The following is a 26,822-nucleotide window of genomic DNA, read 5'->3' as shown; positions in this document are numbered from 1 at the left end:
AAGGCAGTGGCTTCCTAAGGACAGCAGGGTGGTGGTGCCCAGACCATCATAGGACACAGTGGAGCTCAGATCACTATGTTGACAGGAATCATATTTGGAGAACTTTTTAAGGTTGGAAAGAGTGAATATTGAATGGAGGAGATGATATAAAATGATAAAAGTCTAATCTGACTTTTTTTTTTCAGTGAAGAGAAATTGAAACCAAAACAGTGAGATGTCTGTTGTTATATAATTGGCAAACACTGAACTGTAGATTTGGATGGTTGCTGATTTATACAAGTTGTGGTAAGTTATTTTAAAAGATATATGCACTTTCTGATTTCCCTTTTGCTCCATTTCGTAATTAATTCGAGATCTTTTTATGTATATATATATAGTTTGATGTCACTCAAGGTTTCAGCCTTTTTTAGGTTTGTTGACAGACCATGTTTGCTTGCTCAGCAGCACAGTCTGTACTGTTGGTTTTGGAAAGACTTCTGAGCCTGGGCTCAAAACTTATGTGTAACCTCATAGAAGTGGTGGGCAACCTTGACAACTTTGTTTTTCTCTAGTTTTCATATGCATCTTATGCTAAGCTTAAGTTTGTATTTTTTTTTTCTTGCGGTTGCTTTTGGTGGATAAATAATTAGTGCTTTGAGAGAGACTGCAAGGTAAAACTCAGAGGAATTATGAATCACTTTAATTAAAGATAGTATAACTTGATTACCTTCTATATAAAATATCTTCCTAAAAATTTGGAATGTTAAAACCTGAAAAAATAAAACATAGAAGATTTCACCACATAGAGATAGTATTAATACTGATTCTGATGCTAAAATTGCATGTGAAGATGTGACATTAGAGAAATGTTTTCATAACATTACTCTTGAATTTTTTTTACTATAAGGACACTTCACTATGAATGGCTAGCCTGTTAACAACAAATGGCAACAGTATGTATGCTATATGTTAGTGATCATTGTTAATTCACAATTGTATTTTACAATGTCTTAATGTGGCACAGATTTCAGGCAGGATCAGCAAGCATATTGATTTTGTAAGCAATGGGTATTTACAAATGCAAACAGAAAGATAGAGGGAAACAATAATTTAGAATTAACTACATTTTTGTTAAAATGTAAATTGTTTCTTCAAATTATTTGACTTTGATATCATCAAGTAGAGTTTGAGCTAAAATATGTGATTTTATGACAGTTGATGCATGAAGAGAAATCCTGAATTTCTATTGCTGTCTTCCTTCTCTAATATTTATACCCAAGAAATAAGACACCTATTTTTTAACATTGATTAGAAAAATGCATTTTAGAACATTGTGTATAGTTTTCAGTTATATTTTAGTGCTTTATGTGATTTCAATTTTTTTCCAATTTTAATTTGTATTAGGCATATTTATTAAATACTGTGTCAATTCAACAGTTATCCAAACAATAACCAAATTAGAGTTGTGAGCATTCCCACCTCAGAGTTTTTGAAAAACTTGTAATTTCTACTCATAATACTTGGATGATTATGGTTCACAATACCTTATCAAATATCTTCTGAATCATGACAGCAAAGGGCATGGAGGCTTCAAAAGAAGTTATGCTGAGGACCAAGGAACATTAAATAGTCTGTTGTTTTCATAAGTATGTATTGTGTATGTGCATTGAAAGACTACAAAATACTCATAAATGTTGGTAATGCTTTGTTGATAATTCACACATCCATATTTCATGAGAGAATGTTTTGTTGTTAGGATGCTATCAAAGGTCCTAATATATATTAGCACACACACACACACACACACACACACACACACAATTACATAATATATTATATATGGCTATAATAATATATAATATAAATTGAACTCAAAGCCATATAGCCACACAATTAGCAACTGAAACAATCCTTAGCTCTATTTGACATTTATATTATTTACAAATTCTTACTTGTACACAAGATATTGTGATCATTTCCCCTTCCATTGTACCTTCCCTTAGTCCTATTCCCACACTTCTGACATCTTTCCAGCTTCTAATTTGTTGTCTCTTTTATTCTTTTGCACAAGTCTTGTGCATATGGTCAATTTAGCTATGAATTGGCTCTTCCAAAAATCATGTTATATCCAGAAAACCACATATTTGAGGGCTTCACTGTTTTCTCCAGATCTTACAGTTTTTTAAAAAATGTGTTTAAGTACTTTGTTTGTGTACACACACACACACACACACACACACACACACACATACACACACACACACACATATATATATATAAATAATATATTGCACCTGTGATGCAGAACCTTCAGAGACTAGAAGAGGATGTTGTATCCTCAGGAACTGGTATTACAAATGATTGAGAATTGTCATGTGTGTGCTGGGAAATTAGGTCCTCTAGAAGAGCAGGCGACACTATTAATCTTTAAGCCATCTCTCCAGGCTCAAGCTCTTAATATCTTTGCAGACTCTCTTCTATGATGTTCTCTGAGCCTGTTGTTAGTGATATAGGTGTCCTATTTAGGTGTGAACACTCTGAATTCCCTTTTGAAGAGTTATATGTTAGAAGTTCGTCTGGCACTCTGTATTTTCAAAGGCTGAATTCTGGGCCCCAAGATCTGGTTGTTCAAGTTTCCCTTTTAGTAGCCTTTTGAGTACCTTCCTGTACCAAAGAGAAGGGTACGTAGAATGTGAAGGGTCCGTGTAGACACCAGCTCAACTTCTCCATATTTTGTGAGTTGTATGTGTTGACTTCAGTATTGGGGCCCCACTGTCAGTTTGCATAGAACAGCATTTTTTTTTTTGAGCAACAGCCTAGAGTGTTTGGAGATTTCCATAGAACCTACTTCTTCAGCAACAATTGGATGTACCCTAGTCCTACCACTGGAAGCCTCAGCTGGCTATAAGAGATGGCCAGTGGAGTCTCCATATCCCTCAATACTAGGGGTCCTCATTTGGATACCTTTGTAGACTCCAGGAAATTTCTTCTTCACTAAGTTTATAAATCATGCCCCCAAGCACCACAATTCCAGCTGTCTCCTGACATTCTCTTCCTCCACTCCATTTCCCCTGCTGTGCATGGCTTGTTCCCCCAACTCCTGTCCTTAGCTGCCACTCGGTCTGTCCATAAAAATTTATCTCTCCTTTCTAGGAAGATATCCGTCTTAAATTGCCCCTAGACTCCTACATTTTACCTAACATCTCAGTGTATGTGGATTATAGCTTGTCATTTACTTAATGGCTAATATTCCTTTATACGTTACCCCATATCTTTTTTATCTTTCTGAGTCTGGTTACCTCACTCAGGATGGTGTTTTTCTATGTCTATCCATTTGCCTGAAAACTTCGTTGACAGATGAGCAATATTCCATTGCGTAAATGTACCACATTTTATTTATTCATTCATCTGCGAATAGATGTTAATTGCTTTTAGTTTCTGGCAATTATGATTAAACCTGCTATGAACATAGTTGACCAAATGTCCTGTGGTAGGATGGAGGATATTTTGTGTACATGCCCAGGAGTGGTGTAGCTGTGACTTGAGGTACATCAATTTCCATCATTCTGAAGAACCACAATATTGATTTTCATTACCACCAGCAATGGAAGAACGTTCTCTTTGAACGTTCTTGTCAGCATGAGCTGTCACTTGTGTTTTTAGTCTTAGCTATTCTGTCAGGTGTAAATGGAATCTCAAGTACTTCTGATTTACATTTACTTGATGGCTAAGGATGTTCAACATTCTTTAAGTGTTTCTTAGCCATTTGCAATTCCTGTATTGGAATTCTGTTTCCATCTGTACCTCATTTTAAAAATTAAATTGTTTTGATTTTTTAAAATGTTTTTTTTTATCTAGAATTCTTTATCTGTTTGACTATCAATGCTGTATCAGATGCGGAGTTGGTAAAAATCTTTTCCCATTCTGTAATCTTCTAATTGAGGGTGTACTTGACTTACAGAACATTTTCAGTTGTTGCGGTCTCGTTTGTTAGTTGTTAATATAAGTGCTTGCAGTAACAGTGTTCTGTTCAGAAAGTTGTCTCCTATGCCCATGGGTTCAAGGCTATTCCCCACTTTCTCTCCAATTAGGTTCAGTGTATCTGGTTTTAATTGAGTTATTTAATCTATTAAGACGAGATTCTTATGCAAGAAGTAAATATGGATCTAGTTGCCCTCTTATACTGGCAGACATCCTGTTTGACTAGCACCAGTGGTTGAAAATGTTGTCTCTTTTTCCTTGTGTATTTCTGGTTTCTTTATCAAAATTCATGTTTCATATATGAATGGATTTATGTCTTTGTTTCCTATTTGATTACACTTATCTTTCTGTCTGTTTTCATGCCAGCACATGGTTTTTATTACTATAGCTTTGTAGTACAACTTGAAATTGGAAATGGTGGGACACCCAACAGTTTTTGTTTATGATCTAGAATATCTTGGCCTGTTTGCCTCTCTGATGTAACCTCATTGTGCCTTCCTTCTTTTTATACAAGCTTCAGCCTTGCTGACAGTTTTCTCTGCATTACTAATGCTTCTTAAGTATTTTAAGCAGTTTATATTCTGAGGCATTTCTGACAGCACTACAACATTTTGTTGGAGAAGAAAATAGAGATTAAATGATTACTCTGTTAATATTTGGAAAAGAATTATAACAAATAATTTTAGATCTTCAAAACTATTTAAGACTCCAGTTGTAATTCTTCTGAGAGATGAAGTCATAAATGCTATCTAATATAATAAGTCGAGTAACGCACAAACACATATATAAAACACACTCAAACATACATACACAAATGCACAATCACAAATTTTTATCTCCAGATGTCTAAAAGTGTTAATATTTCTTGAGTGAGAAAAATCATAAAATCTTTTAAGAACTCAAAGGGCATTTAGATAGTGTTCCTGAGAGAGTTTTTGAATGTTCTTCACTTCTTTATATTATTATTAATAGTTCCTTATAGTTTATAAAGAGCTTGTACAGTAATATTGATTCATGTTAACATTTCTTTCACTATCCCTTTTTGCAGGAATAAGATAGCTGTTAGAAAGAAGACTGACAACATCATAAAAAATGAAGGTCTTTCTGCTGCTTTTGTTCATTGGGTTCTGCTGGGCTCAGTATGACCCACATACTAAATATGGTCGAACTGCTATTGTCCACCTGTTTGAGTGGCGCTGGGTGGATATTGCTAAGGAATGTGAGAGATACTTAGCTCCTAAAGGATTTGGAGGGGTGCAGGTAAGTCTTCTTAATTATATCCAGAATTTACTATATGAAACTTCGGGGACATTGACAGATTTCTACAGATTAATTTCGGTAAAGTAAACCATAATCTGAGAAACTTAACTGTGTCAATTATAGGTCTCTCCACCCAGTGAAAACATTGTAGTCAACAGCCCTTCAAGACCATGGTGGGAAAGATACCAACCAATTAGCTACAAAATATGTTCAAGGTCTGGAAATGAAGAAGAATTCAAGGACATGGTGAATAGGTGCAACAACGTTGGTGTAAGTAAAGTCACATTTCCTTTGTAGTCATTAAATGCAAAACCAATTTCTGCCTTTGTTTCTTATTTTCCTTGACCAAAAAGTTTCAAGTTTTTTAATTGTTTTCTTCACATTTTAGCTATAACTAAAAATTAACTACTGCTTTATGGTCAACTTTGAAAACCTCTTTCATATGAACCATCTAAAGAAAAATACTTATAAAACAAAATTTTGAATTTTAATTTTTGTAAGCATTCTCATTTTCTACTAACTCCTTTGTTGTTGGGAATTAGACATTTTAGATGCTGTATTTAATGTCATTTTGTGTGATTTCTTGGTGCACCCACAGTTCCTGTACTTTTCTCCATTATTTGTCATGGTAAATAGCTATTTCTTCTTTTAATAAAGACCAGTACCAACATTTTCTTCTTCAAGGACTAAAGATTCAATTAACTTCTTTCAAAATCAACAGTGTCCAGTGGAAAAACAAACCTAATTCCAGTGTTTCTTAAATGGCACTTTTCTTTTTATTTTAATCAAGATGGTTTCTGTTTTTCCACTTATCATTTCTATAAATCCTCACCCACATACTAGGAGTGTTGTTGATCTTCATTTCATATTTTTGTTTACACCTGGCTTTTTGTCAAAAATGAATCTATCAAATTGCAATATATATCATAGTTATGGTAGCGTACTATGAAGTTTTACTACTTAAATTTTAGGTTTCTAAGTTGCACTGAAGTACACACTTTTCTCCTCAGGTCCGTATTTATGTGGATGCTGTCATTAACCACATGTGTGGAGAAGGAGCTGCAGCAGGAACAAGCAGTACATGTGGAAGTTATTTCAACCCACAGCACAGGGACTTTCCTGGGGTTCCGTACTCTGGCTGGGACTTTAACGATGGAAAATGTAGAAGTAGAAGTGGAGGCATCGAGAGCTACAATGATGCTGCTCAGGTGAGGGAAATAATCAGAATTAAAAAGAAAAATCTGGGCTTCATCATGCAACAGAACTTTTAGAGTCATTTGACATGTAGAGTAGATTCCATAGGAACCACAACTACCAAAAACATTTCCCTAGTCATTTGATGGCTCAGGGAAGGTGCTAAAAACATTAAAATTCCTGGGTTTTATTCTTGTCCGAAATAAGTGAAAGGAAAAAGAAAGAAAGGAAAAGGGAAACGATGAAGTTCTGCTTCCTCAATCAACTAATAATCTTACCCACTTCATTTCCTCCTCATTTAGTCTTCATACAGGAAGTTATCCTGAGGGTATCCATGGTAGCATGTGAATGTTTCCAGTGTGCCATGAAAAAGCTTTATGAAGCTTCTATAGGCAATCTGTCAATAAGTCTATAGTAAAGGGATTACTAGGTGACAGGCTACATTTATGAATCAGTCGCAGTTTTGTTTTGTGTTTTTGTTTGTCTCAACAGGTCAGAGATTGTCGCCTGTCTGGCCTTCTGGATCTGGCACTTGAGAAAGATTATGTTCGTACCAAGGTAGCCGACTATATGAACCATCTCATCGACATCGGTGTAGCAGGGTTCCGACTTGATGCTGCTAAGCACATGTGGCCTGGAGACATAAAGGCAGTTTTGCATAAAGTTCACAGTCTAAATACAACATGGTTTCCTCAAGGAAGCAGACCTTTCATTTATCAAGAGGTAATGCAACATGTACATGTACATGCATAAAACGTCATCATATTGTTGATCAGGAGATCGGTGGAAGATTTTATTAAATGTAATTTCAATAGTTAATATCTGAGTTCCCAAAATGTGTAGTTTCTGTAACTCCCTTTTATTTGGATATAAGATCTTTAATTCTTTTTTTTTTACCAGGGTAAGGGTCTAGGGGAGTCTAGAGAGTTTGTTTAGCATGTGACATTATTGTGCCATTTGGTGTACACTCAGAGATCACTTTACAAGACAGAAGAAAAGAACTTTTTAAAACTTTTTTTTAAATTTTTACATATAGATTTACATTATTACATATGTGTACAATAAACTACCTATAGCGAGAAGAACCATAACACAATTGGGAATTATATAAATGTTACATTCTTAGTGTTTTGGCTATTTGTATTTAATAGTCTTAAAAAAATCTTTCCTATCTTGGTGCATCTAAAATTCTGAATGTAAATCATTCTCCATCACATCTTGTCATTATCAACTTAAAACATCCATCTAGACTAGAAACATCTTAATTCCTAAATCACTAAGCTTCAATGTAAAACTAAATTACCTGGTCTTCAACTCCATCAGACTTAGGAAGAAATAAACTTGATTACCTGAGTATGCCAGGAGTGCAGGTTAGTAGCTTTTCAGATGAGAAGATGACAGAGGTAGTTTGCAACCTGAATACTCACCCAAAACTCTCTATTATGGGTGAGCAAGTCCTCAATAGTTCCTGGCCCACAAATATGTCTGTCAGATATATTGAGCCAGAAGGATGAAGAAAAAAGCTTAATTGTTGAATCAAGCTAGTCTTTATAATTTTAAAGCTTGTCTGAACTATGAAGTATGTAAATTTGGATAAATTGATTAATATGTCTGTGGACAATTTTCATGCAAAGAGGCTTAGTTATGTTTTGTATTTATTTTCTTTGGAGAATTAAATGAATTTTTAAGTGCTGAAATCATCTATCTGACAATAAATATGTTGTGTGTATAAATATCTGAATTTTCAATTATATGTTAAGTTCAAATATGTCAGCATTTTTTATTGAAGAAGGAGTGATATTGTCATTTTCTTTCAGTACTGATGCATATATTTTCTAAAGAAATAAAGAAAATCAGTTGGAACATTAACAGTATAAGGATTTATAGGATATAATTTTTACATTATATATTTTAATCAAATGACAGTTTCTTTCTATATCTCCTACTAGGTAATTGATCTGGGTGGTGAAGCAGTGTCAAGTAATGAGTATGTTGAAAATGGGCGTGTGACAGAATTCAAATTCGGGATAAAATTGGGGAATGTTCTGCGCAAATGGAATGGAGAGAAGATGGCCTACTTAAAGTAAGTACATCATACTTGGTCATTTTGTCAGTCACAGATTTGTTGTCATATTATCCCAATACATGATTATTTTAGAATATTTGAATTTATTAAATTTTTAAGAAGGAGTTTGCTATCAAGAATGTTCACTGTTTTCTAAACCATAAAAACTATCCGGAACTAATAATTACAATTTTAAATGTCAATAACAAGGAAGTATTTTAGGAACACAAAACATTGCCTAGAGATATTTTTTGTCTCTGATATGACTCCACTGGACTTTCATAATCCTAATATACTAAAGTCAAAATATTACTTAGAAGTCCTACTACTCACAAATAAAAGTGTAATGTATTTCTACTGTTACACACACACACACACACACACACACTGCAGTAAATTAATTTGAAATGTTAAAATTGTTCATAATGCACAGTGCAATATTCAATCCTCATTCAGTTTTTCATAGTATACAATGCATATAAATAACAAATATTTACACTTCTTAAGTATATTTATACTATAATCTTATGTGAGCAATGTGAATGAAATGCAAATAATCTCACCATCTATAGAATCATCTGTAACAAAATTTTCATGTGGAATATCACTTAGCTAGAGCATCATTATTTAAATAAAAATGGATTATAGAAATAGACACAAACTTTGAACACTCTAAATGTATCATCAAGGAATAATATATGCATATTGTTTGAATCTAGGAACTGGGGAGAAGGTTGGAGTTTTCTGCCTTCTGACAGAGCCCTTGTGTTTGTGGACAACCATGATAATCAGCGAGGGCATGGGGCTGGAGGAGCATCCATCCTGACATTCTGGGATGCTAGGTATTAAAACCATTCTTCACCATTTTGTTACGTGCCCTTTAGTGATGATAAACTTTTTATTTTTTTATTGTCATATTATTTGTTAATTTTCAGACTGTACAAAATGGCTGTTGGATTTATGTTGGCTCATCCTTATGGATTAACACGAGTAATGTCAAGTTACCATTGGCCAAGATATTTTCAGGATGGAAAAGTAAGTCTGAATATATTTTTAAGAAAAAGAAAACATTCCTGTTTTAGTTACACATGAAATTGGTACACAAAGTATATGCCATCAAATATTTATTTACTATAATTTTAGTAATGTAAGTATATTATGGAAGTATTCTCCTCTTTCTCACTATTGAAAAAATAATTAAAAATAAGAGAACAAGGTACAAAAAGTAGAACATAGGAGTCTAATAGTACTCACCTTGTCAATTTGATGTGGGGATTGTACATAGTAAAGAAGGTAAACCATTTTTGTTTAAAATTTGCCATGATTAGTATTTGCTAGTCCTTTTAGATTTTTCTAGCGAAGAAAAGAAAGCATTAAGTTTAACTGACAGTAACTGGAAAAAGAGAATACATGAAAGAAATTATGTCAAATTATGTACATAAATTGGAAGACTTATTCAAGATTAGCAAACATTACAAAAATATTTTGTAATATCGTAATCTGAACAATTTCAGAGGGGAGCTAAAGGCCTTTGGTATGACTTACAGAGTAGAGCTCTTGCAGGAGAGGCATTTGGGTCCCTGGCACCTTGCAATTTTGAGCAGGATTGATGTTTCACTTGTAGCATAAGGGCCCAGCAGGTGGAAAAGCAGATCTTCAATCATCAAACTGTCCAACTCTTAGTTTAGGGGAGAGACTCTGCCTCTATAGAAAATGGACAGAATGTTTGTTTTAGAAAGATGTTTAAATTTTCTATTATGAAATGTATATTAAATTTGTGGAAAGTTTACAAGTGTATATCAGGATATAAAAAGTAACCTTTATTCCCCTGGATCAATTTTCTGTGAAGCTTAGTGCCTCCTTCCTAGATCTAGTCCTGGATCCTTTCTATCCTCCAGATATATAACCTAGGCCTAGAATGTTATCAGCTTCTAAGACTTGTTTAATAATCTCACCCTCACTTGTCCTTTCTGAGCTCTGAGCTGGCTGGTTCAACTCAGGTGTTCAGGCTCAAACTCTTATCCCAGCTGACTTTTTTAACCTGACTTTTCTCTTGGCATGGAATGGCTCTGATTGGCCTCAAACTAACTCAGTGATCTGATCTAATCTTCTGGCTTCTTCTCATTTTCTGGCCTGCTCCATCATCACCTTGCTTCTTTCTCTTCAACTCATCTCTCTATTACTGTCCTGGTAAAAACTGCCTCTTCTCTCTGTAAACTTCCTCTTATGTAGCTTCCCTTTCCTCTCTCTTATGATAGTTGGGCATATCCTATTCTATAAATTCTCTGATTCATCACCTTTTCTGCCATTCTATTAGACAACACTTTCAAACGTGGGTACTTCCTCCTACAAACACACTTTACCTTGATGTGGGATTAAAGGCGTGTATCACCATGCCTAAGCTTTTCTTTACCTGATACTTGCTATATACTAGGCTAGCCTTGAACTCAGATCTGTTTGCCTCTATCTCCTGGATTTAGGACATGTTTGTATTCCACTTGGACCACACAGACCTAGAAGATCTTTGGATGTGATCTCTTGCAAAAATAGCCATGTTATGATCTAACATTATTCTACATATATTTATTCACACTTTTATATTAAAGGTGGTATGAACCAAGTGATATTAATAAAGAAATTATTTATATTTGTTGAAGGATTTCACAGACATTTGTATTTTTATGCCAAACAAACATTATTTCTATTTTATAAACACTAAAACTCAGTCACATAGAGTTGTGAATCTCTATGTATATTGAATCAATTTTTAAATTCCATAGCCACTGGAACCTGCCTCTTCTTAACTTTTCTTTTTTTTAAATATAGAATTTTTATTAAATATTTTTACATATGCATTTATATTATTACACATATGTTTAATAAACTACCTAAGCAAAATGAACCACAAAACAATCAGGAAATATATATATACATCCCACATACATATACATACATATATACACATATAAACACATTCATAGTGTTTTGGCTATTTGCATTGGCAACCTTGAAGACCTGTCTTTCCTATCCTGTTGAGTCTAAAATTCAGAATGTAAATGTATATTTATCATATCTCATCTTATTAACATAAAACATCTAAAATATCCTAGCCCCTTAACTTGTCATTGATTCTTTGGAATTTCACATAATGTACCTCAATTTTACTCATCTTCCTACCTCCTGATATCTGCCCTGCCTTGTCAAATCACCAGTAAAAGAAAATAAAATTTAAAAAGAACAATAAAAGAGAAACAAAAGAAACAATCAAAACCTGATTGTGGAAGCTGCAGGGTGTCACAGTGTATCCCACAGTATAACCTTTTTGTCCACATATCTGTACTTGCAAATGTTCCTTGTAATGAGTCACTGTCTGGTTTGAAGCTCTGGCTTTGTTACACTATCAATACTGGATCCTCTTTGCCCTTTCCCTAAGATATCCTTCTGTTGCCTAGTGTCTTGCAGATCCTGAAGCTCTTGATCTTCCCCTTCATATGCTCCAGCACTTCATGATTGCTGTAGATATAAGGATTAGGACCTGAGTGTGGTCTGAGTTTCTCAGCCCATCATTTCTCTTGAAACCACACTACTGAGATCTCTAGGACTGCACTGGCTAACACATTCAATGCCAGAGCCAGCAAGGGAAAGAGCCAGCTCTCCAGTTCATAGCCCATCAGCTGGTAGGGGGTGGTCATCTTATGGCAGATGAGGGCCAGAACTAGCTCTCCTATGATAATGTTCTCAGGACAAGTTCATCTGCGCCTGCCTCCTATCTCCAGGACTAGCTCTAGTTCTACTGTTCTACCTGGGTGTGGTGCAGGGCCTACTCTCCCAAATACTTCATCCAGGGAGGGGTGGGACATTCTATGGATATTAATATGGTCCCTGGATGTCCTCATGGCCTTTGACACCGACCCTTGCTACTGCATGATCATGTATCTAGACATAGTGTTCAGGAGCATCATGGGCTCCTAGCTGCCCAGCTTCACCATAGCCTCAAACGACAGGGCAGACTATTCATATCAAGCTGTTTTTCTCCACCCTCATATCTCCAGTTGCACCTCTCTTCATAGTGCTCAAACCATCCTGCTTCTCTTTCTCTCTTGTTTTTATACCATATACTTGCACATCATAGTGGCTTCTGCTGTGAATGGGCCATGCAGTTTGTGGGTCTCTAGGTATCTTCTGTCTACCCATGCCACTGGAACCTGTGCTTTAATCCTAACCTTTCTGATGATAAAGCTTTTACTATTTTAGTCACACAAAATAGGTAAGGGAAATATGAAGCAGATGTTGCATAGAAAGGTACCAAGTGAACAAAAATGGATATGACTCAGAACTATGACTCTAGAAAACTATGGTATATAGACTCAAATAGTAAGCACTCAGTCATGATCTGTATAAATACTGACGGGATTAGACACGTAAGTAGATATTACAGAAGATAAAGTAGCATAACACTTTCAGTTTAATGCAATGGAAATGGAACATGTATGTTAAAAATCTGAGATTTCCCTCTTAATTAAGGATATCAACGATTGGGTTGGACCACCAAATAACAATGGAGCAACCAAAGAAGTGACCATTAACCCAGACACCACATGTGGCAACGACTGGGTCTGTGAACATCGTTGGCGTCAAATAAGGTGGGACTTTCCTCTGTAAATTTTGTCTCTTTAAGAAAGTTGTTTCACCTTTTATTTTAAATTGTTGACATTCCACATGACATTGTGCTCTTAGGAACATGGTTGCCTTCAGAAACGTAGTCAATGGTCAGCCTTTTGCAAACTGGTGGGATAATGGCAGCAACCAAGTAGCTTTTGGCAGAGGAAACAGAGGATTCATTGTCTTCAACAATGATGACTGGTGAGTGGGTATCAGTTAAAGTAGGATTGGGTACTGTTACACTCTTAGACTCTTCTTGTTTCCTGCTCATTTGTAGCTGAAAATCTTTTCATTAATGCTTTTAAGAAAGCACAGAGGCCTGCAAACTGTAGAAATAAAAATTCTTGCTCTTAATTTGTTTTTCTACTTTCTCGATTTTGTTTTAAGTAGAGTTTTGTTGTTGCTGTTGTTCTAGGTGTCATCTGCATATATTCTCCTTTATACACTCATGTTACACCTGTACAAAACACGTAAACTTTTAGAAAATACGGGTAGTATTGGTTTCAAATTACTTTCCTCTATTCTCAAACTCTGTATTTTAACTATTATGATAGGCAGATTTGGGCTCAGGGGTCCCGCTCAAACTAAGGCACCAACCAAGGACAATACAGGCGGTAAACCTTAAACCCCTACCCAGATCTAGCCAAAGGTCAGAACATTCTCCACACTTGAGTGGAGAGTGGGATATGACTTTCACATGAACTCTGGTGCCTCACATCCGGTTGTGTTTTGTTTTGTTTTGTCTTGTCTTGTTTTTTGGCATACAATCTTAAATTTTCGGCCTGCATGATAATTCTCTGCTTCTGTGTGATAAATTTTTTTTAACACATTTGTATACTTGGCCATGGATAATGGTTTTCCTCAAGAGACAGTTGTCATTTGGTTCTACATTTCCAGAGATTGGCCTTTCACTTGTTACACATGCAACTTCTCCTTTAGTCATTGCCTCACATGTGCAACTACACTAAGAGAATCTCAATCCAATTTCTTTGTAAGTAATTGAAAATTTTAGGTGAACGTATTCTTTTATACATTCATTTAATTTATTGTATTAGTTTTTTTTTTTTTGGTGCTATGATTACTCACCATGACCACAACTTAGAGAAAACATGATTATTTGGACTTACAATTAGACTGCATGAAGGCAAGGTATGAGGTCAGGAGCAGGAATTTAGTGACTCACCTTTTGACCCACAAGCACATTACAGGTGCAAGTCTTTTTACTCTCAAAGCTGTCTACAGTGACAGAATTTATCCAACCAGTCCACATCAAACTCTGCTATCGCTTGTTGTGGGACCAAATTTTCAACTTACCATGTGCTCTTCTGATACATATATGTTTTAGTTACTTGGTCTTTGCCAAGTAAATTATAATTTTTATAATTTACAGCAGAAAGTTTAGGCAATTATTTATTTTAGAGATAGTTTGCTCTCTTGCATTTATATGTTGAATTTGAATTTAGAATTAACTTTCTACCTTTTCAGGCCTTTGTCAACCACTTTACAGACTGGTCTTCCTGCTGGCACATACTGTGATGTCATTTCTGGAGATAAAATTGATGGCGATTGCACTGGAATAAAAGTATATGTTGGCAGTGATGGCAATGCTCACTTTTCTATTAGTAACTCTGCTGAAGACCCATTTATTGCAATTCATGTTGAGTCAAAAATATAGAATTTAAAATAAATACATGTTGAGAGCATTAATATTTTGTGTTTATTTTATTTTGCATAATTTAATTTTTATACTTCATTTACATTTAGCAAAATCAATCAGTCATAACTCTGGAAAAGTAAAAATTAAAATCATATATAATTATGAGGACATCTTTTAGAAGATTATCTTTAGATTATTTGTCAAAGGAAATTTTCAGATTTATGAAGACATCCAGACAAATGTACTGTTTTATCAAATGTGCAACTTATTTCATAGTATCAAATTTCTCATTACTTTGATCATACTTGGTTATATTTACTCCTGTATATTCTATTATTCCCTCCCATCTTTCATCAGATCCTTTCTTCTTCCTCTTAACAATTTTCTTCCTACCCCATTTTTACATCTGTGTGTGTGTGTGTGTGTGTGTGTGTGTGTGTGTGTGTGTGTGTGTGTATGTGACCCACTACTCATAAGTATTGCTGCTTGTATGGACATGGGTAAAATGTCCTGGCAACACCCAGCCTATCTCAAAAAGGATGATGAGCATCAAAGAACCTCCTTATGGAAATGGCTTCAAATGTGGAAAACAAGGACTGGGCAAAATGCCTTCATTTCTACCACAGACAGAATTCTGCCTAAAAAGGGCAAGCTTGGATGCAGACAGAGTTGAGAGGCAAACTGCCAAAAACAGGGTAAAGCAAGTCTTCACTAGTTCCTGCCTCACAAATATGTCTGTCAGATATATTGGGGCAGAAAGGCTGAAGATGATGCTCCAATGTTATAGAGAGTTTTGGGTGAGTGTTCAGGCAGAAAACTGTCTCTCATTTTTTTTTCCCACTTTGGAAGCTGCTAACTTGAACTTCCTGTTTACTCAGGCAATAAATTTTATTCATTCTCAAGTCTCTGATGGGGTTGAAGACCAGATAGTTTAGTTTTGCAATTAAGCTTAGTTGTTTAGGGGTTAAGATGATTTTTAGGTCTAGATAGATGTCTTAAGTTGATAGAGATGAGATGTGATAGATATTGATTTACATTCAGAATTTTATATGCACCAAGATGAGAAAGATGTTTTCTTCATTTCAAGGCTATAAAATACAAATAGCCAAAACACTAATAACTTAACATTTATATAATTCCTGATTGTGTCATGGTTTTTCTTGCTCCAGGTAGTTCATTATATATGTATACACACACACACGTATATATTTATATGTAATATACATGTATATGTATGTATATATGTATATATACATGTATATATATAAAAGTATAAATGTATATGTAAAATTTAAAAATGTTTAATAAAAAATGTTACTTCCTGAACAAAGGCATCTTAACTGTAAAAAAAAAAAACACTGAAGAATATAAATTTTCCCAATCTGGCAACTTTTCCTTGTCTTACCATTCTGATAATACATGTTCTCAAGGAATATTTTGTTCGTTCCTGTGAGACTTTCTGAGTGGATTTCACCTGTTAACATTATTACTCATAATGTACCTTACCTTATGATTGATTAACTTGTACTGTAAATATTTATTCATTTTTACTATTCATGGTCAATGTATGAGTCACTGCTACAACAGACACTGTCAACTTCATTGTAAAAGAAAACTTTTCCTTCTGTTTTCAGATACTGGGGTTTGCTAGGTTCAGTATGACACAGGTATAAACTCAAAAGGGTCTATAAACAGACGGCTACTGTCCATGTGTTTGAGGGGCACCGGGTTGATATTGCCAGGAAATGTGAGCAACACTTAGCTATCAAATGATTGGGTGGGAGTAGGTACAAGTCATTATTTTTGTAACTATATAAAAATATCCTATTCTTAAATTTCAAATTTAATTCATTTTTAAAATCATTTTCGCTATTATTGACAATGGATTCTTTTCTCATGTAATATGTTCTGATTACAATTTTCCTCCCTGTGTGCCTCCATCTCTCCTGCTATCTATATCCACTTTCTGTGTCTCATTAGAAAAGAACATGCTTCTAAGTGATAATATTAAAACATAACAAAATAAAATATTAAAGATAACCCCAAAACTGTCACATCCAAATTAGACATGACAAACTAAGAGGAAAAAATGAGCTCAAGAGAAGGCACACAATCACAGGCTCATTCATTTGTTTATTCAAGTATTTCAGAAAATCACTATACAGGAAACCATAATATATACACAGGGGATATGATGCTGACCTGTGCAGGGCCTGTGCTTGTTGCTTCAGTCTTTGTGAATTCGTATGAGTGCTGTTTGTGTTGATTTAGAGAGCCTTCTGTTTCCTTGATAGCCTCCCTCTCCTCTGAACCTTTTTTTTTTTTAAGTTTCCTTCTTTCTTTATTAATTTATTTATTCACTTCCCATCCTGGTTGCAGCTGTGCTTCCTTCTAGTCCCCCCAAATGCACACCCCTCCCTCTCATATTTTTCAATGGGCTATTTTCTTCGTTGTTGTTTAATTTCTTGAGTTCTTTAGATATTTTAAATATTAGCCCTTTATTGGATATAAGGTTTGTGAAGCTATTTTCTTAATCTGGAGGCTGCCATTTTGTCCTACTGACAATGTCCTTTGCCTTACAGAAGCTTTTAAGTTTCATGAGGTTCCACTTATTAATTGTTGATTTTAGTGCCTAAGCTGTTGCTGTTCTGTGCAAAAAGTTGTCTTCTGTATCAGTGTATTCATGCTATTCCCAACTTTCTCTTTTATCAGATTTATTGTGTCTATTTTTTGTTTTGTTTTGTTTTTTTTTGAGAGCTCTTTGATCCTCTTAGACCTGAGTTTTGTTCAGGGTGATAAATATGTATCTAATTGAATTCTTCTACACAAAGATATCCAGTTATACCAGCACCATTGGTTGAAGATGTCTTCTTCCCCCCCCCCCCCATTCTATGGTTTTGGCTTCTTTGTCAAAAGTCAAGTGTTAGTAGATGTGTGGGTTTATTTCTAGGTCTTCAATTTGATTCAATTGATTGACCTGTCTGTTTTTATGGCTGTGCCATATGGTTTTTATTACTATGATTCTGTAGTACAGCTAGAAATCAAGGATGGTGATAGATCCACAAGTTCTTTTTTTGTACAGGATTGTTTCAGCTATCCTGACCTTTCTGTTTTTCCATATGAAGTTGAGAATTGTTCTTTCAAGGATGTAGTTATCTAATAATTATATGGGAGCTTTAATATTTCTATCTATTCAAGTTGATTGCTTATGGCTTTTAATTTTAAAAAATAAGGTACAAATGCACTGAAAACATAGCACAGCAGAAGGAAGTAAGTGCTTTTGAGGGCTTCATATTTCATCCTACAAATCTCCCAGAAGTGCTCTGCTCTACTGGAGGCCATGCTGGTATCTTGAAACCCAAGTAGGACCATGTCACAGACCAACAACCCTTCCTCAGAGCCTGTTCAACTTTCCCCAGGATAACCACTCCCATCTTCTTCATGTCCCAGACCACAACTGTGGCAGTAGCTCCTTGGGCTCCCAGAGGCCACACAGTTATCTACAACTCCAGAGGCCACACAGGTATCCAGAACTCCAGGAGCCACATCACTTCCTACAAATTTGCTGCCCAAGAAGCAACACCAGCTCCAAACCACTCAGAGTCATGCAGGCTGCTGAGGACCCAGCAGAAGCATCCTGCTAGACCAGAAGACTCCCAGTTCACCCAAACCACCTGCCACTCAAGCCAGAAGGCAAGAAAGAAAACAAACAAACAAACAAAATCAAGGGTAAAAATACCTTTCCAACAGTGAAAACTCAGAAATAAATAACACCTAAACCTTAAATTTTCCCAAACACATATGCCTATATACCAGCTCAAAGACACTATAAACAACAGCAAGAGCAGCATAGCACTGCACTTTCCCATCTATCTTACAACAGCAATGGCTGAATACTCCAACACGGCTGAAGTACAAGTAAACGGCATTAAAACCAACTTTATAAACATAATAGAGTTCCTTAAAGAGGAAAACATTAGATGTCTTAGGCAAATGCAGCAACCCACTAATAAACAATTAGACAAAATGAATAATTTCCTTAAAGAAATCCTGGAAAGAGGGTTGAAGAGACACCTCAGCAGTTAAGAGCACTGGTTGCTCTTCCAGAGAAATCAGTTTCAATTCCTAGCACCCATAAGGTGACTCACAGTCATCTGTAGCTCCAGTTCCAGGGCAACCAGTCCCCCCTTCTTGCTTCTGTAGGCACATAGTACACAGACATACATACAGGCAACACAGTCAGGAAATCACAAACAAACACTGGGAGGAAATGACTAAAGCCCTTAAAGAAAGATAAGAAAATAAACAAGTAAACAACAACAACAACAACAAATAGGTGAAGGAAATGAATAAATCTCTTGAAGACCTGAAAATTGAAGTAGAAGCAATAAAGAAAACGCACACTGAGAGAATCCTGGAGGTTGAGGGAATATCCAACTAATCCCTCACCCAACCCATGACTCACTGCATGGGAGACAGACAACCCTTGACACTAGGAATGATACTCTGCCATGCTTGCAGAGAGGAGCCTAGCAGAGTGGTCCTCTGAGATTCTCCACCCCACACAGCTTCAAAACAGATGCTTAGACTCACAGACAAACATTGGGTGATGCTTCAGAAGTCTTGTGGAAATATGGGGCTAAGGAGGAAAAGACCTGGAGGTGACAAGATCTCTGTGAGAAGACCAATAAAGCCAACTAAACAGGGCCCAGATGGGCTTGCTGAGACTGAAGCATCAATCAAGGATCATGCATGGACTGGACATGGCCACCCCGACAGATGGGAAACTCAAGCTTCCTGTGGGTGTCTAGTAAGGAGAGTGGGGGCTGTCTTTGTCCTGAACTCTGTTGCCACTGTTTACATCACTTCCCTATGACAGGAATCCCTTGGCAGGCCACAGGTGAAGATAATACACTCAGTCCTGATGCAACTTGATGAGCTGGGGTGGGTGGAAAGGGAGGATCTTCTTTCCTGAGGAATAAGGGAGGGAGAAGGAAGGGAGGGAGAAGGAGGAGAGGGAGGGAGGGTGGGGCTGGAAGATGAGGAGGGATGAGGCTGTGACCAGGATGCAAAGTGAATAAACAAACAAGCAAGCAAGCAAGCAAATACATAAATAAGTAAATAAATGAATAACTTTAAAGATTAATTTTGTTGGTATTTTGATGGGGTTTGCACTGAATCTGTAGATTGCTTTTGATAAGATGAGTGTTTTTAGTTTTTAAAATAAAATATTAATTTATTCACTTTACATCATCATTGTAACCCCATCTCTCCTTCCTACCACGCCTCTCTCTCCCACATCCACCTCCCCTATTCCTCAGAAGAGGGTAGGCCCCCTCTCCAATCCCCCAGCTCATCAAGTCTTATCAGGACTGAGTGTGACCTCTTCCCCTGTGACCTTTTCCCCTGCTGGGGGAAGTTATTGAAAAGCTAGCAAGAGAGTCCATGTCAGAGAGAACCCCAAGTGCCCTTATTAGGAGAACCATATGAATCCCGAGCTGGCCCTCAGCTACATCTGTGTAGAGTGTCTAGGTTTAGTCCATGCAAGGTCCTTGGTTGGTGCTTCAGTCTTGGCAGGCCCCTCTGGGCCCTAGATAGCTGGCTCTGTTGATCTTCTTATGAGACTTCTGTCACCTCCAAGTCCTTTACTCCTCCCCACTTTTCCCCAAGGTTCTGTAAGCATCACCCAATGTTTAGATGTGAGTCACAGCATCTGTTTTGAGGTACTTCTGGGTGGAGCTTCTCAGAAAACAACTCTGCTTGACTCCTGTTTACAAGCAAAGCAGAATATTGTTAGTAATGTCATGGCTTGTTTCTCTCCCATAGGGTGGGTCTTGGATTAAGCTGCATGTAACAAGAACAAATTAATTAAAAAATTCATTAAAAAAGATTAAAATATAACTATGGATAATTAAAATATTTTGATACATAAAACAAACTCAAATGACAGCACATGCTGTCGAGGATGTGAAGAAAGAGAAACACTCCTTCATATTTGGTAGGAGTGCAAGCTGCACAACCACTTTGGAAATAAATCTGATGCTTTCTCAGAAAAATGGGAACATCTTTACCTTCAGATACAGCAATATCACTGCTGGGTATGTACTCCAAAGATGCTCCACCATACAACAAGGTCACTTGCTCAACTATGTTCATAGCAGCCTTATCCATAATAGCTAGAAGATGAAAACAACCTAGATGTCCATCAACCAAAGACTGGATAAAGAAGCTGTGGTACATTTATTTACACAATGGAATACTACTCAGCTATTGAAAACAAAGAAATCATGAAATTTTCAGGCAAATAGGTAGAACTAGAAATGATCATCCTGAATGGATAACCCAGACCCAGAAAATCAAGTACACAATGGTGTGTACGCACTTATAAGGAAGGAGATTTTAGCCATATTTTATAGGATAAGCATAATACAATTCTCAAACCCAAAGAAGAGAAGTAAAAAGGAGGAATCAGTAAAGGGTGTTTAAACTTCACTCAGAAGGGGAAATAGAATAGACAGTGGTTGAAGAGCGGGAACACAGAGAGATATGATGTGGACAGAGCAAACCTGGGGAGAGTGGGTATGGGGGAACAATAGGCCCGTAGAGAAGGAAAACTATGGTCAGGGGCATCCCTGCAACAAGCAGGAGGACTAAGTCACGGTCATCCATTGTGAATCCATGGGCATCCCAGTGGAATATGAGAGGACTCTAGGAGAGACTCCGAGTAGCAAGAGCCACAGAGACTGAAGAGGACAACCTCTAACTAGACAAATATCCTAGTGAGGAAGGGGAACATCAGCCCACTCACAAAATCTTTGACCCAAGATTTTGGGTCTACAAGATGTGCAGGGATAAATATAGAACAGATATAGTTGAGATTGTGGGGAAATCCAACCAACATGCAGCCTAATCCAAGACCCTCCCTATGGGAGAGAAACAACCCATGACATTACTAACAATATTCTGGTTTGCTTGTAAACAGGAGTCAAGCTTCAAATGTGGCAAACAAGCCACTAGGCAAAATGTCCTTATTTCTATTACAGAAAAAATTCTGCCTAAAAAAGGGCAAGCTTGGATTCAGGCAGAGTCCAGGGCTAAATGCTGCCAAGACAAGGTAAGCAAGTCCCCAATAGTTCTTGCCTCACAAATATGTCTGCCAGAGATATTGGGCCAGAATCTTGAAGATGATGCTCCAATGTTATAGAGAGTTTTGGGTGTGTGCTCAGGTACCAAACTGTCTCTGTCATCTTATTTGGAAAGCTACTAACCTGCACTTCCAGTATACTCAGGTAATCAATTTTATTCCTTAAGTCTCTGATGAGGTTGAAGACCAGATAGTTTAATCTTACAATTAAGCTTAGTTGTTTTGGGATTAAGATGTTTTTAGATCTAGAGAGATATTTTAATCAACAATGATGAGATGTGATAGATATTCATGTACATTTAGAATTTTAGATGTACGGAGATAGGAAAGATGTTTTCTTCAAGGCTGCCAAATACAAATAGCCAAAACACTAAGAATGTAACATTTATATAATTCCTGATTGCTTTGTGGTTCTTCTTGCTGTAGGTAGTTTATTGTATATATGTGTAATAATATAAATGTATAGGTAAAAAATAAAAAAAAACTAAAAATCTAAAAAAAGGAAGAAGGAAAATTCTCCATTTAGATCTGTACAACATTTTTTAACTGAGTTATTTTTGTTTGCTGGTGTTTACTCTTTTGAGTTCTTTATATATTTTGAATATTAGCTCATTGTTGGATATAGGATCAGTGAAGATCTTTTCTCAGTCTGTAGGCTGCCTTTTAGTTTGGCTAAGGGTTTGTCTATCTTGTTGATCTTATCATAGAAATAGATCTTGGTTTCATTGATTCTTTTTATTGTTCTCTCTGCTTTTAAATTATTGCTTTCTGTCCAGAAAAAAAATTTAATCACCATATAGAGAGAAAAACCAGCTATTCCATGATGAAAAACAAATTAAACAGTACCTATCTATAACACATCCATCTCTACAGAAGATACTAGAAAGAAAAATTCAACCCAAGGAGCCTCACTACACCCAGGAAAACACAGGAAATAAATAACCCCACATTACCAAAACCAAAAGAAGGGAAGCACACACACACACACACACACACACACACACACACACACACACACACACACATACATACACTCCACCACCACCCAACATCAAAATAACAGTTATTAATAACCATTGATCCTTAATAGCTCTCACTATCAATGGCCTCAACTCCCAATAAAAAGATACAGAATGGATGTCAAAATATGACCTATAATTCTTCTGAATACAGGAGACACATCTTAGCAATAAAGATAGAAATTATTTTAGATTAAAGAGTGAGAAAAAGGTTTTCCAAGCAAACAGACTCAAGAAGCAAGCTAGAGTAGCTATTCTAATATCTAATAAAATAGAATTTCAACAAAATTAATCAAAAGAGATGGGTACAGACTTTTCATACTCATCAGAAGAAAAATACATCCAAATTGCATCTCAATTCCTAGCATCTATGCCACAAATACAAGGGTACCCACATTCATAAAAGAAATATTTCTGAAGTTTAAATCACACATCAAACCCCATATCTTAATAGTAGGAGACTTCAACACCCCACTCTCACCAACTGAAACATCATTGAGACAGAAACTGATGGAAATATAATGAAGCTAACAGATGTCATGAATCAAAGATGTATGAATCAATTCATATATCTGTAGAAAATTTCACCCAAACATAAAAGAATATACCTTCTTCTCAGATCTTACAGTACCTTCTCCAAAACTGATCCTGTACTGTGTCATAAAGCAAGCCTCAACAGATGAAAGGATAAAATACAATTACTCATTGTATTTTATCAAATCACCATGGATTAGTGCTAGAACTGAACAGAAATCCTACAAACTCATGGAAACTGAAGAACTCCATATTTAATGACCACCAGGGCAGGCATGAAATAAAGAAAGAAATTAAATACTTTCTAGAATTAAGTGAAAATGAAGCCACAATATGCCTAAACTTATGGTACACAATGAAAGTTTATAAAACTAATTGTCTTTCTAAGGAAACTGGAGAGATCCTATACTAACAACATAACAGCACACCTGAAAGCTCTAGAAGAAACGGAAGCAAACACACCCTAAAGGAGTAGACAACAAGAAATAATGAAACTCAGCACAATTCCTAATTACTTTATAAATATCCATCCACACCCACAGATCAATGTAGATTTCACTTCTCATAAAGAAAAATTTGCTTTGCAACAGAAGAGACCGTTACAAAAAGACACACTAGTAAAAAATGCAGAGAATAATGATTGTGTGGTGCCCTCTACCAATAGATATATTTACAACGCAAACACTGCCTTCAGGCCAAAGGACATTGTTGTTAGAGTCAGAGACCTACACAATCTTCTGTGAGATTGAATCCTAGAAAGCACAGGGAAATATTACCCATAATAGCTCAAAATATGGGCTCTTAATTCTTGAAAAATACCACAGCAATAGCATTCTAACATGGAAGAGCAAAATCCAGTAGGATCCACTCTTAAATAAACAAACTTACACAATTAAGGAATGTTGACAGCATGAGAAATAACTTCCCAACAGTCATAATGAGAATTGTTGATGCAGCACCAAGTGGCAAGTCCTGAAATCATAAGCATACAAGCAACGTTCAATGAACTGAGAAAGTTGTTATGTTTGTATTTAAACATATATGTGGTTCTCACTTATTCTAGTTGATTGTTCATAGCTTTTGTTAAAAGAAAAATGTAATAGTTAAGACACAATTTTGCTGGCTGACAGCAGGTAAAAGTGCTTCCCAGGCAACCGTGATGAATTAAGTATGATTAAAGAATGCATGGCAAAACAGAGAGAAAAGACCACAATACAGGGCTGCCTTCAGACATCCCACCTAGATTCCACACACCCTCTCAAACACACATCACACGTACACACATGAGTATAACGAAATAAAAGAAAATAAAAAAATACTAAGGTACATATGAAAAAAACACATTTGATTGGTGCTCTCTCTCTATGTTTTATTATGATTCTTACAATTTTGAGTCAGCATGGATTGCAATAAATGAGTCCTCGGCAGAGTTACAAATAGAAAATTGAGTGTTGCCATCACTGCCAACTTGAACTTTAATTCCAGTGCAATTGCCATCTATTTTATCTCCTGAAATGACAGCACAGTAAGTGCCAGCAGGAAGACTAGTCTGTAAAGTTGTCGACAAAGACCTGAAAAATAGTTAGCATTTAATTTACATTTAATGAAGAGCAGAAAGACCTATTATCAATAGAACAATAAATGCCTCAAAAAATTTACTGTGGAACACTAAGCCTGAGATACTCAGTGACAAAATCCAAACAGTAAGTCCCCAATAGAAGCCAGACTTTACTACCAATTTATTAACGGGGACAAGAAGGTAGATGTCTCTCTTCATTAAAGGGAGAGGATATACGTTTCCCATTAAAATAATAATGGGTAAGAAATCCCATAAGTTGAGAGTAGAGAACATAATCACATAAGAAGAACTGAGGCCATCATATTCAACCGGTGCCTAAGCAGAAGATTTGTAGTAGGAAGACTGTGATTATAAGGATTAAAGTCATATTTTGTTGTAGCAATGATTCTCTTTACATAGTAGATATTCACGAATTGTCAAGGGTTGACTATAACACAGTAAGGTGTTTGAAGAACAGTGAAAAGAAAATGAAATTTTTGCTTATGATTTTTTATACTTTATAAATGAAGTATATTACATTGCCCCTTCACTCTCATTCCTCCAGCTTTTCTAAATTATGAAATTTTCTTCTATAACTAAAAGGACAAGGAATAGAAGAAACAAAATATTTTCTCACATAACATTTTTAATCTATTAAATCATATGTGAGGGATTTTTTTGTTTTTGTTTTTGTTTTTGTTGTTGTTGTTGTTTTTTGTTTTGTTGTTGTTTTTTGAGACAGGGTTTCTCTGTGTAACCTTGGCTGTCCTGGATTCACTTTGTAGATCAGGCTGGCCTTGAACTCACATCGATCTGTCTGCCACTGCCTCCCAAGTGCTGGGCTTAAAAGCATGCGCCACCATCGCCGGGCAATATGTGAGATTTTTAAAAAAGGAAATATGACTTCACTTATAAAGAATTAACGAAGGAATTATTTTCACATATAACATTTTATATTCTATTAAACAATATCTGAGATTTTTAAAAAGGAAATGTGACTTCACTTACAGAATATTGTTAGATCTTGTCACCTTATCCTTGAATTCATCTTCATTTCCAGACCTTCTACGAATTTTGTAGCTAATTGGTTGGTATCTTTCCCGCCAAGGCCTTGACAGATTGTGAACCACAATGTTTTCATTGGGTATAGAGACCTAAAGAGAAAGTACTAATTACAATATCTGGTGGCAGATATTGGCTTATTTTACCTAAGTAAATTCTATGGACACCTGTGAGTGATTCGATGCTACTATTCAACCTGTGAACACGCAGTTAGTTCTGCTGCTTTCCAGCCACCTGAAAACATGGGTAGGCCATTGGCCAGCTCCTGGAAGGTCCTACAACAAAGAATAAAGGTGCCATCACTTCAAAATTTTCCTTCCTCAATAAAGTCATGTGTGAGGTGAAACTGTGCTCCAGATACACATGTTTAACACAGTAAATTCTCCACTTAAATTGTAATTAAATCTAGCCCAGCAGAACTCAACGAGGGAATGCAGGAGAAAGAACTACATCTTGCTTTGAAGTTGTCAGTGTTCTTGGTAGCACCTATTTATATTCCCGCAAAAGTACATTTTCCAAAGTAAATGTTTATAGATAAATATTGAGAGTACAAGCTATAATCTGAAAGAGATTAGCAGCAATGATGTGCACAGCTGAAGGCCTTCAGGATCTCCCATGCATATTAATCTTAATGTTTTTTAAGATCAAGTATTATTTGATTTGTAGTAGATCTTACTTGTTATGTCCTCCTCCAGTACGGGAATTAC

The 26,822-nt window shown here is 36.0% G+C and overlaps 1 protein-coding gene across 1 annotated transcript; it reads left to right on the top strand.

Moving 5' to 3' along the window:
- On the top strand, positions 1-14,837 carry LOC311582915 (alpha-amylase 1-like). Its single transcript, XM_084756219.1, has 12 exons — positions 1-111; positions 186-285; positions 5,009-5,220; positions 5,344-5,490; positions 6,231-6,428; positions 6,907-7,137; positions 8,364-8,497; positions 9,199-9,321; positions 9,415-9,514; positions 13,004-13,122; positions 13,217-13,342; positions 14,627-14,837. Exons 3-12 carry the CDS (start codon positions 5,053-5,055, stop codon positions 14,814-14,816), a joined length of 1,536 nt encoding a protein of 511 aa, XP_084612345.1. The 5' UTR covers positions 1-111; positions 186-285; positions 5,009-5,052; the 3' UTR covers positions 14,817-14,837.
- Positions 14,838-26,822: the final 11,985 nt, after the last annotated feature.

This window comes from Acomys minous (genome assembly GCF_964271855.1).
Source record: "Acomys minous genome assembly, chromosome: 14".
NCBI lineage: Eukaryota > Metazoa > Chordata > Mammalia > Rodentia > Muridae > Acomys > Acomys minous.
The sequence above is the reverse complement of the archived record's forward strand: the minus strand, read 5'-3'. Positions and strand labels throughout refer to the sequence as shown.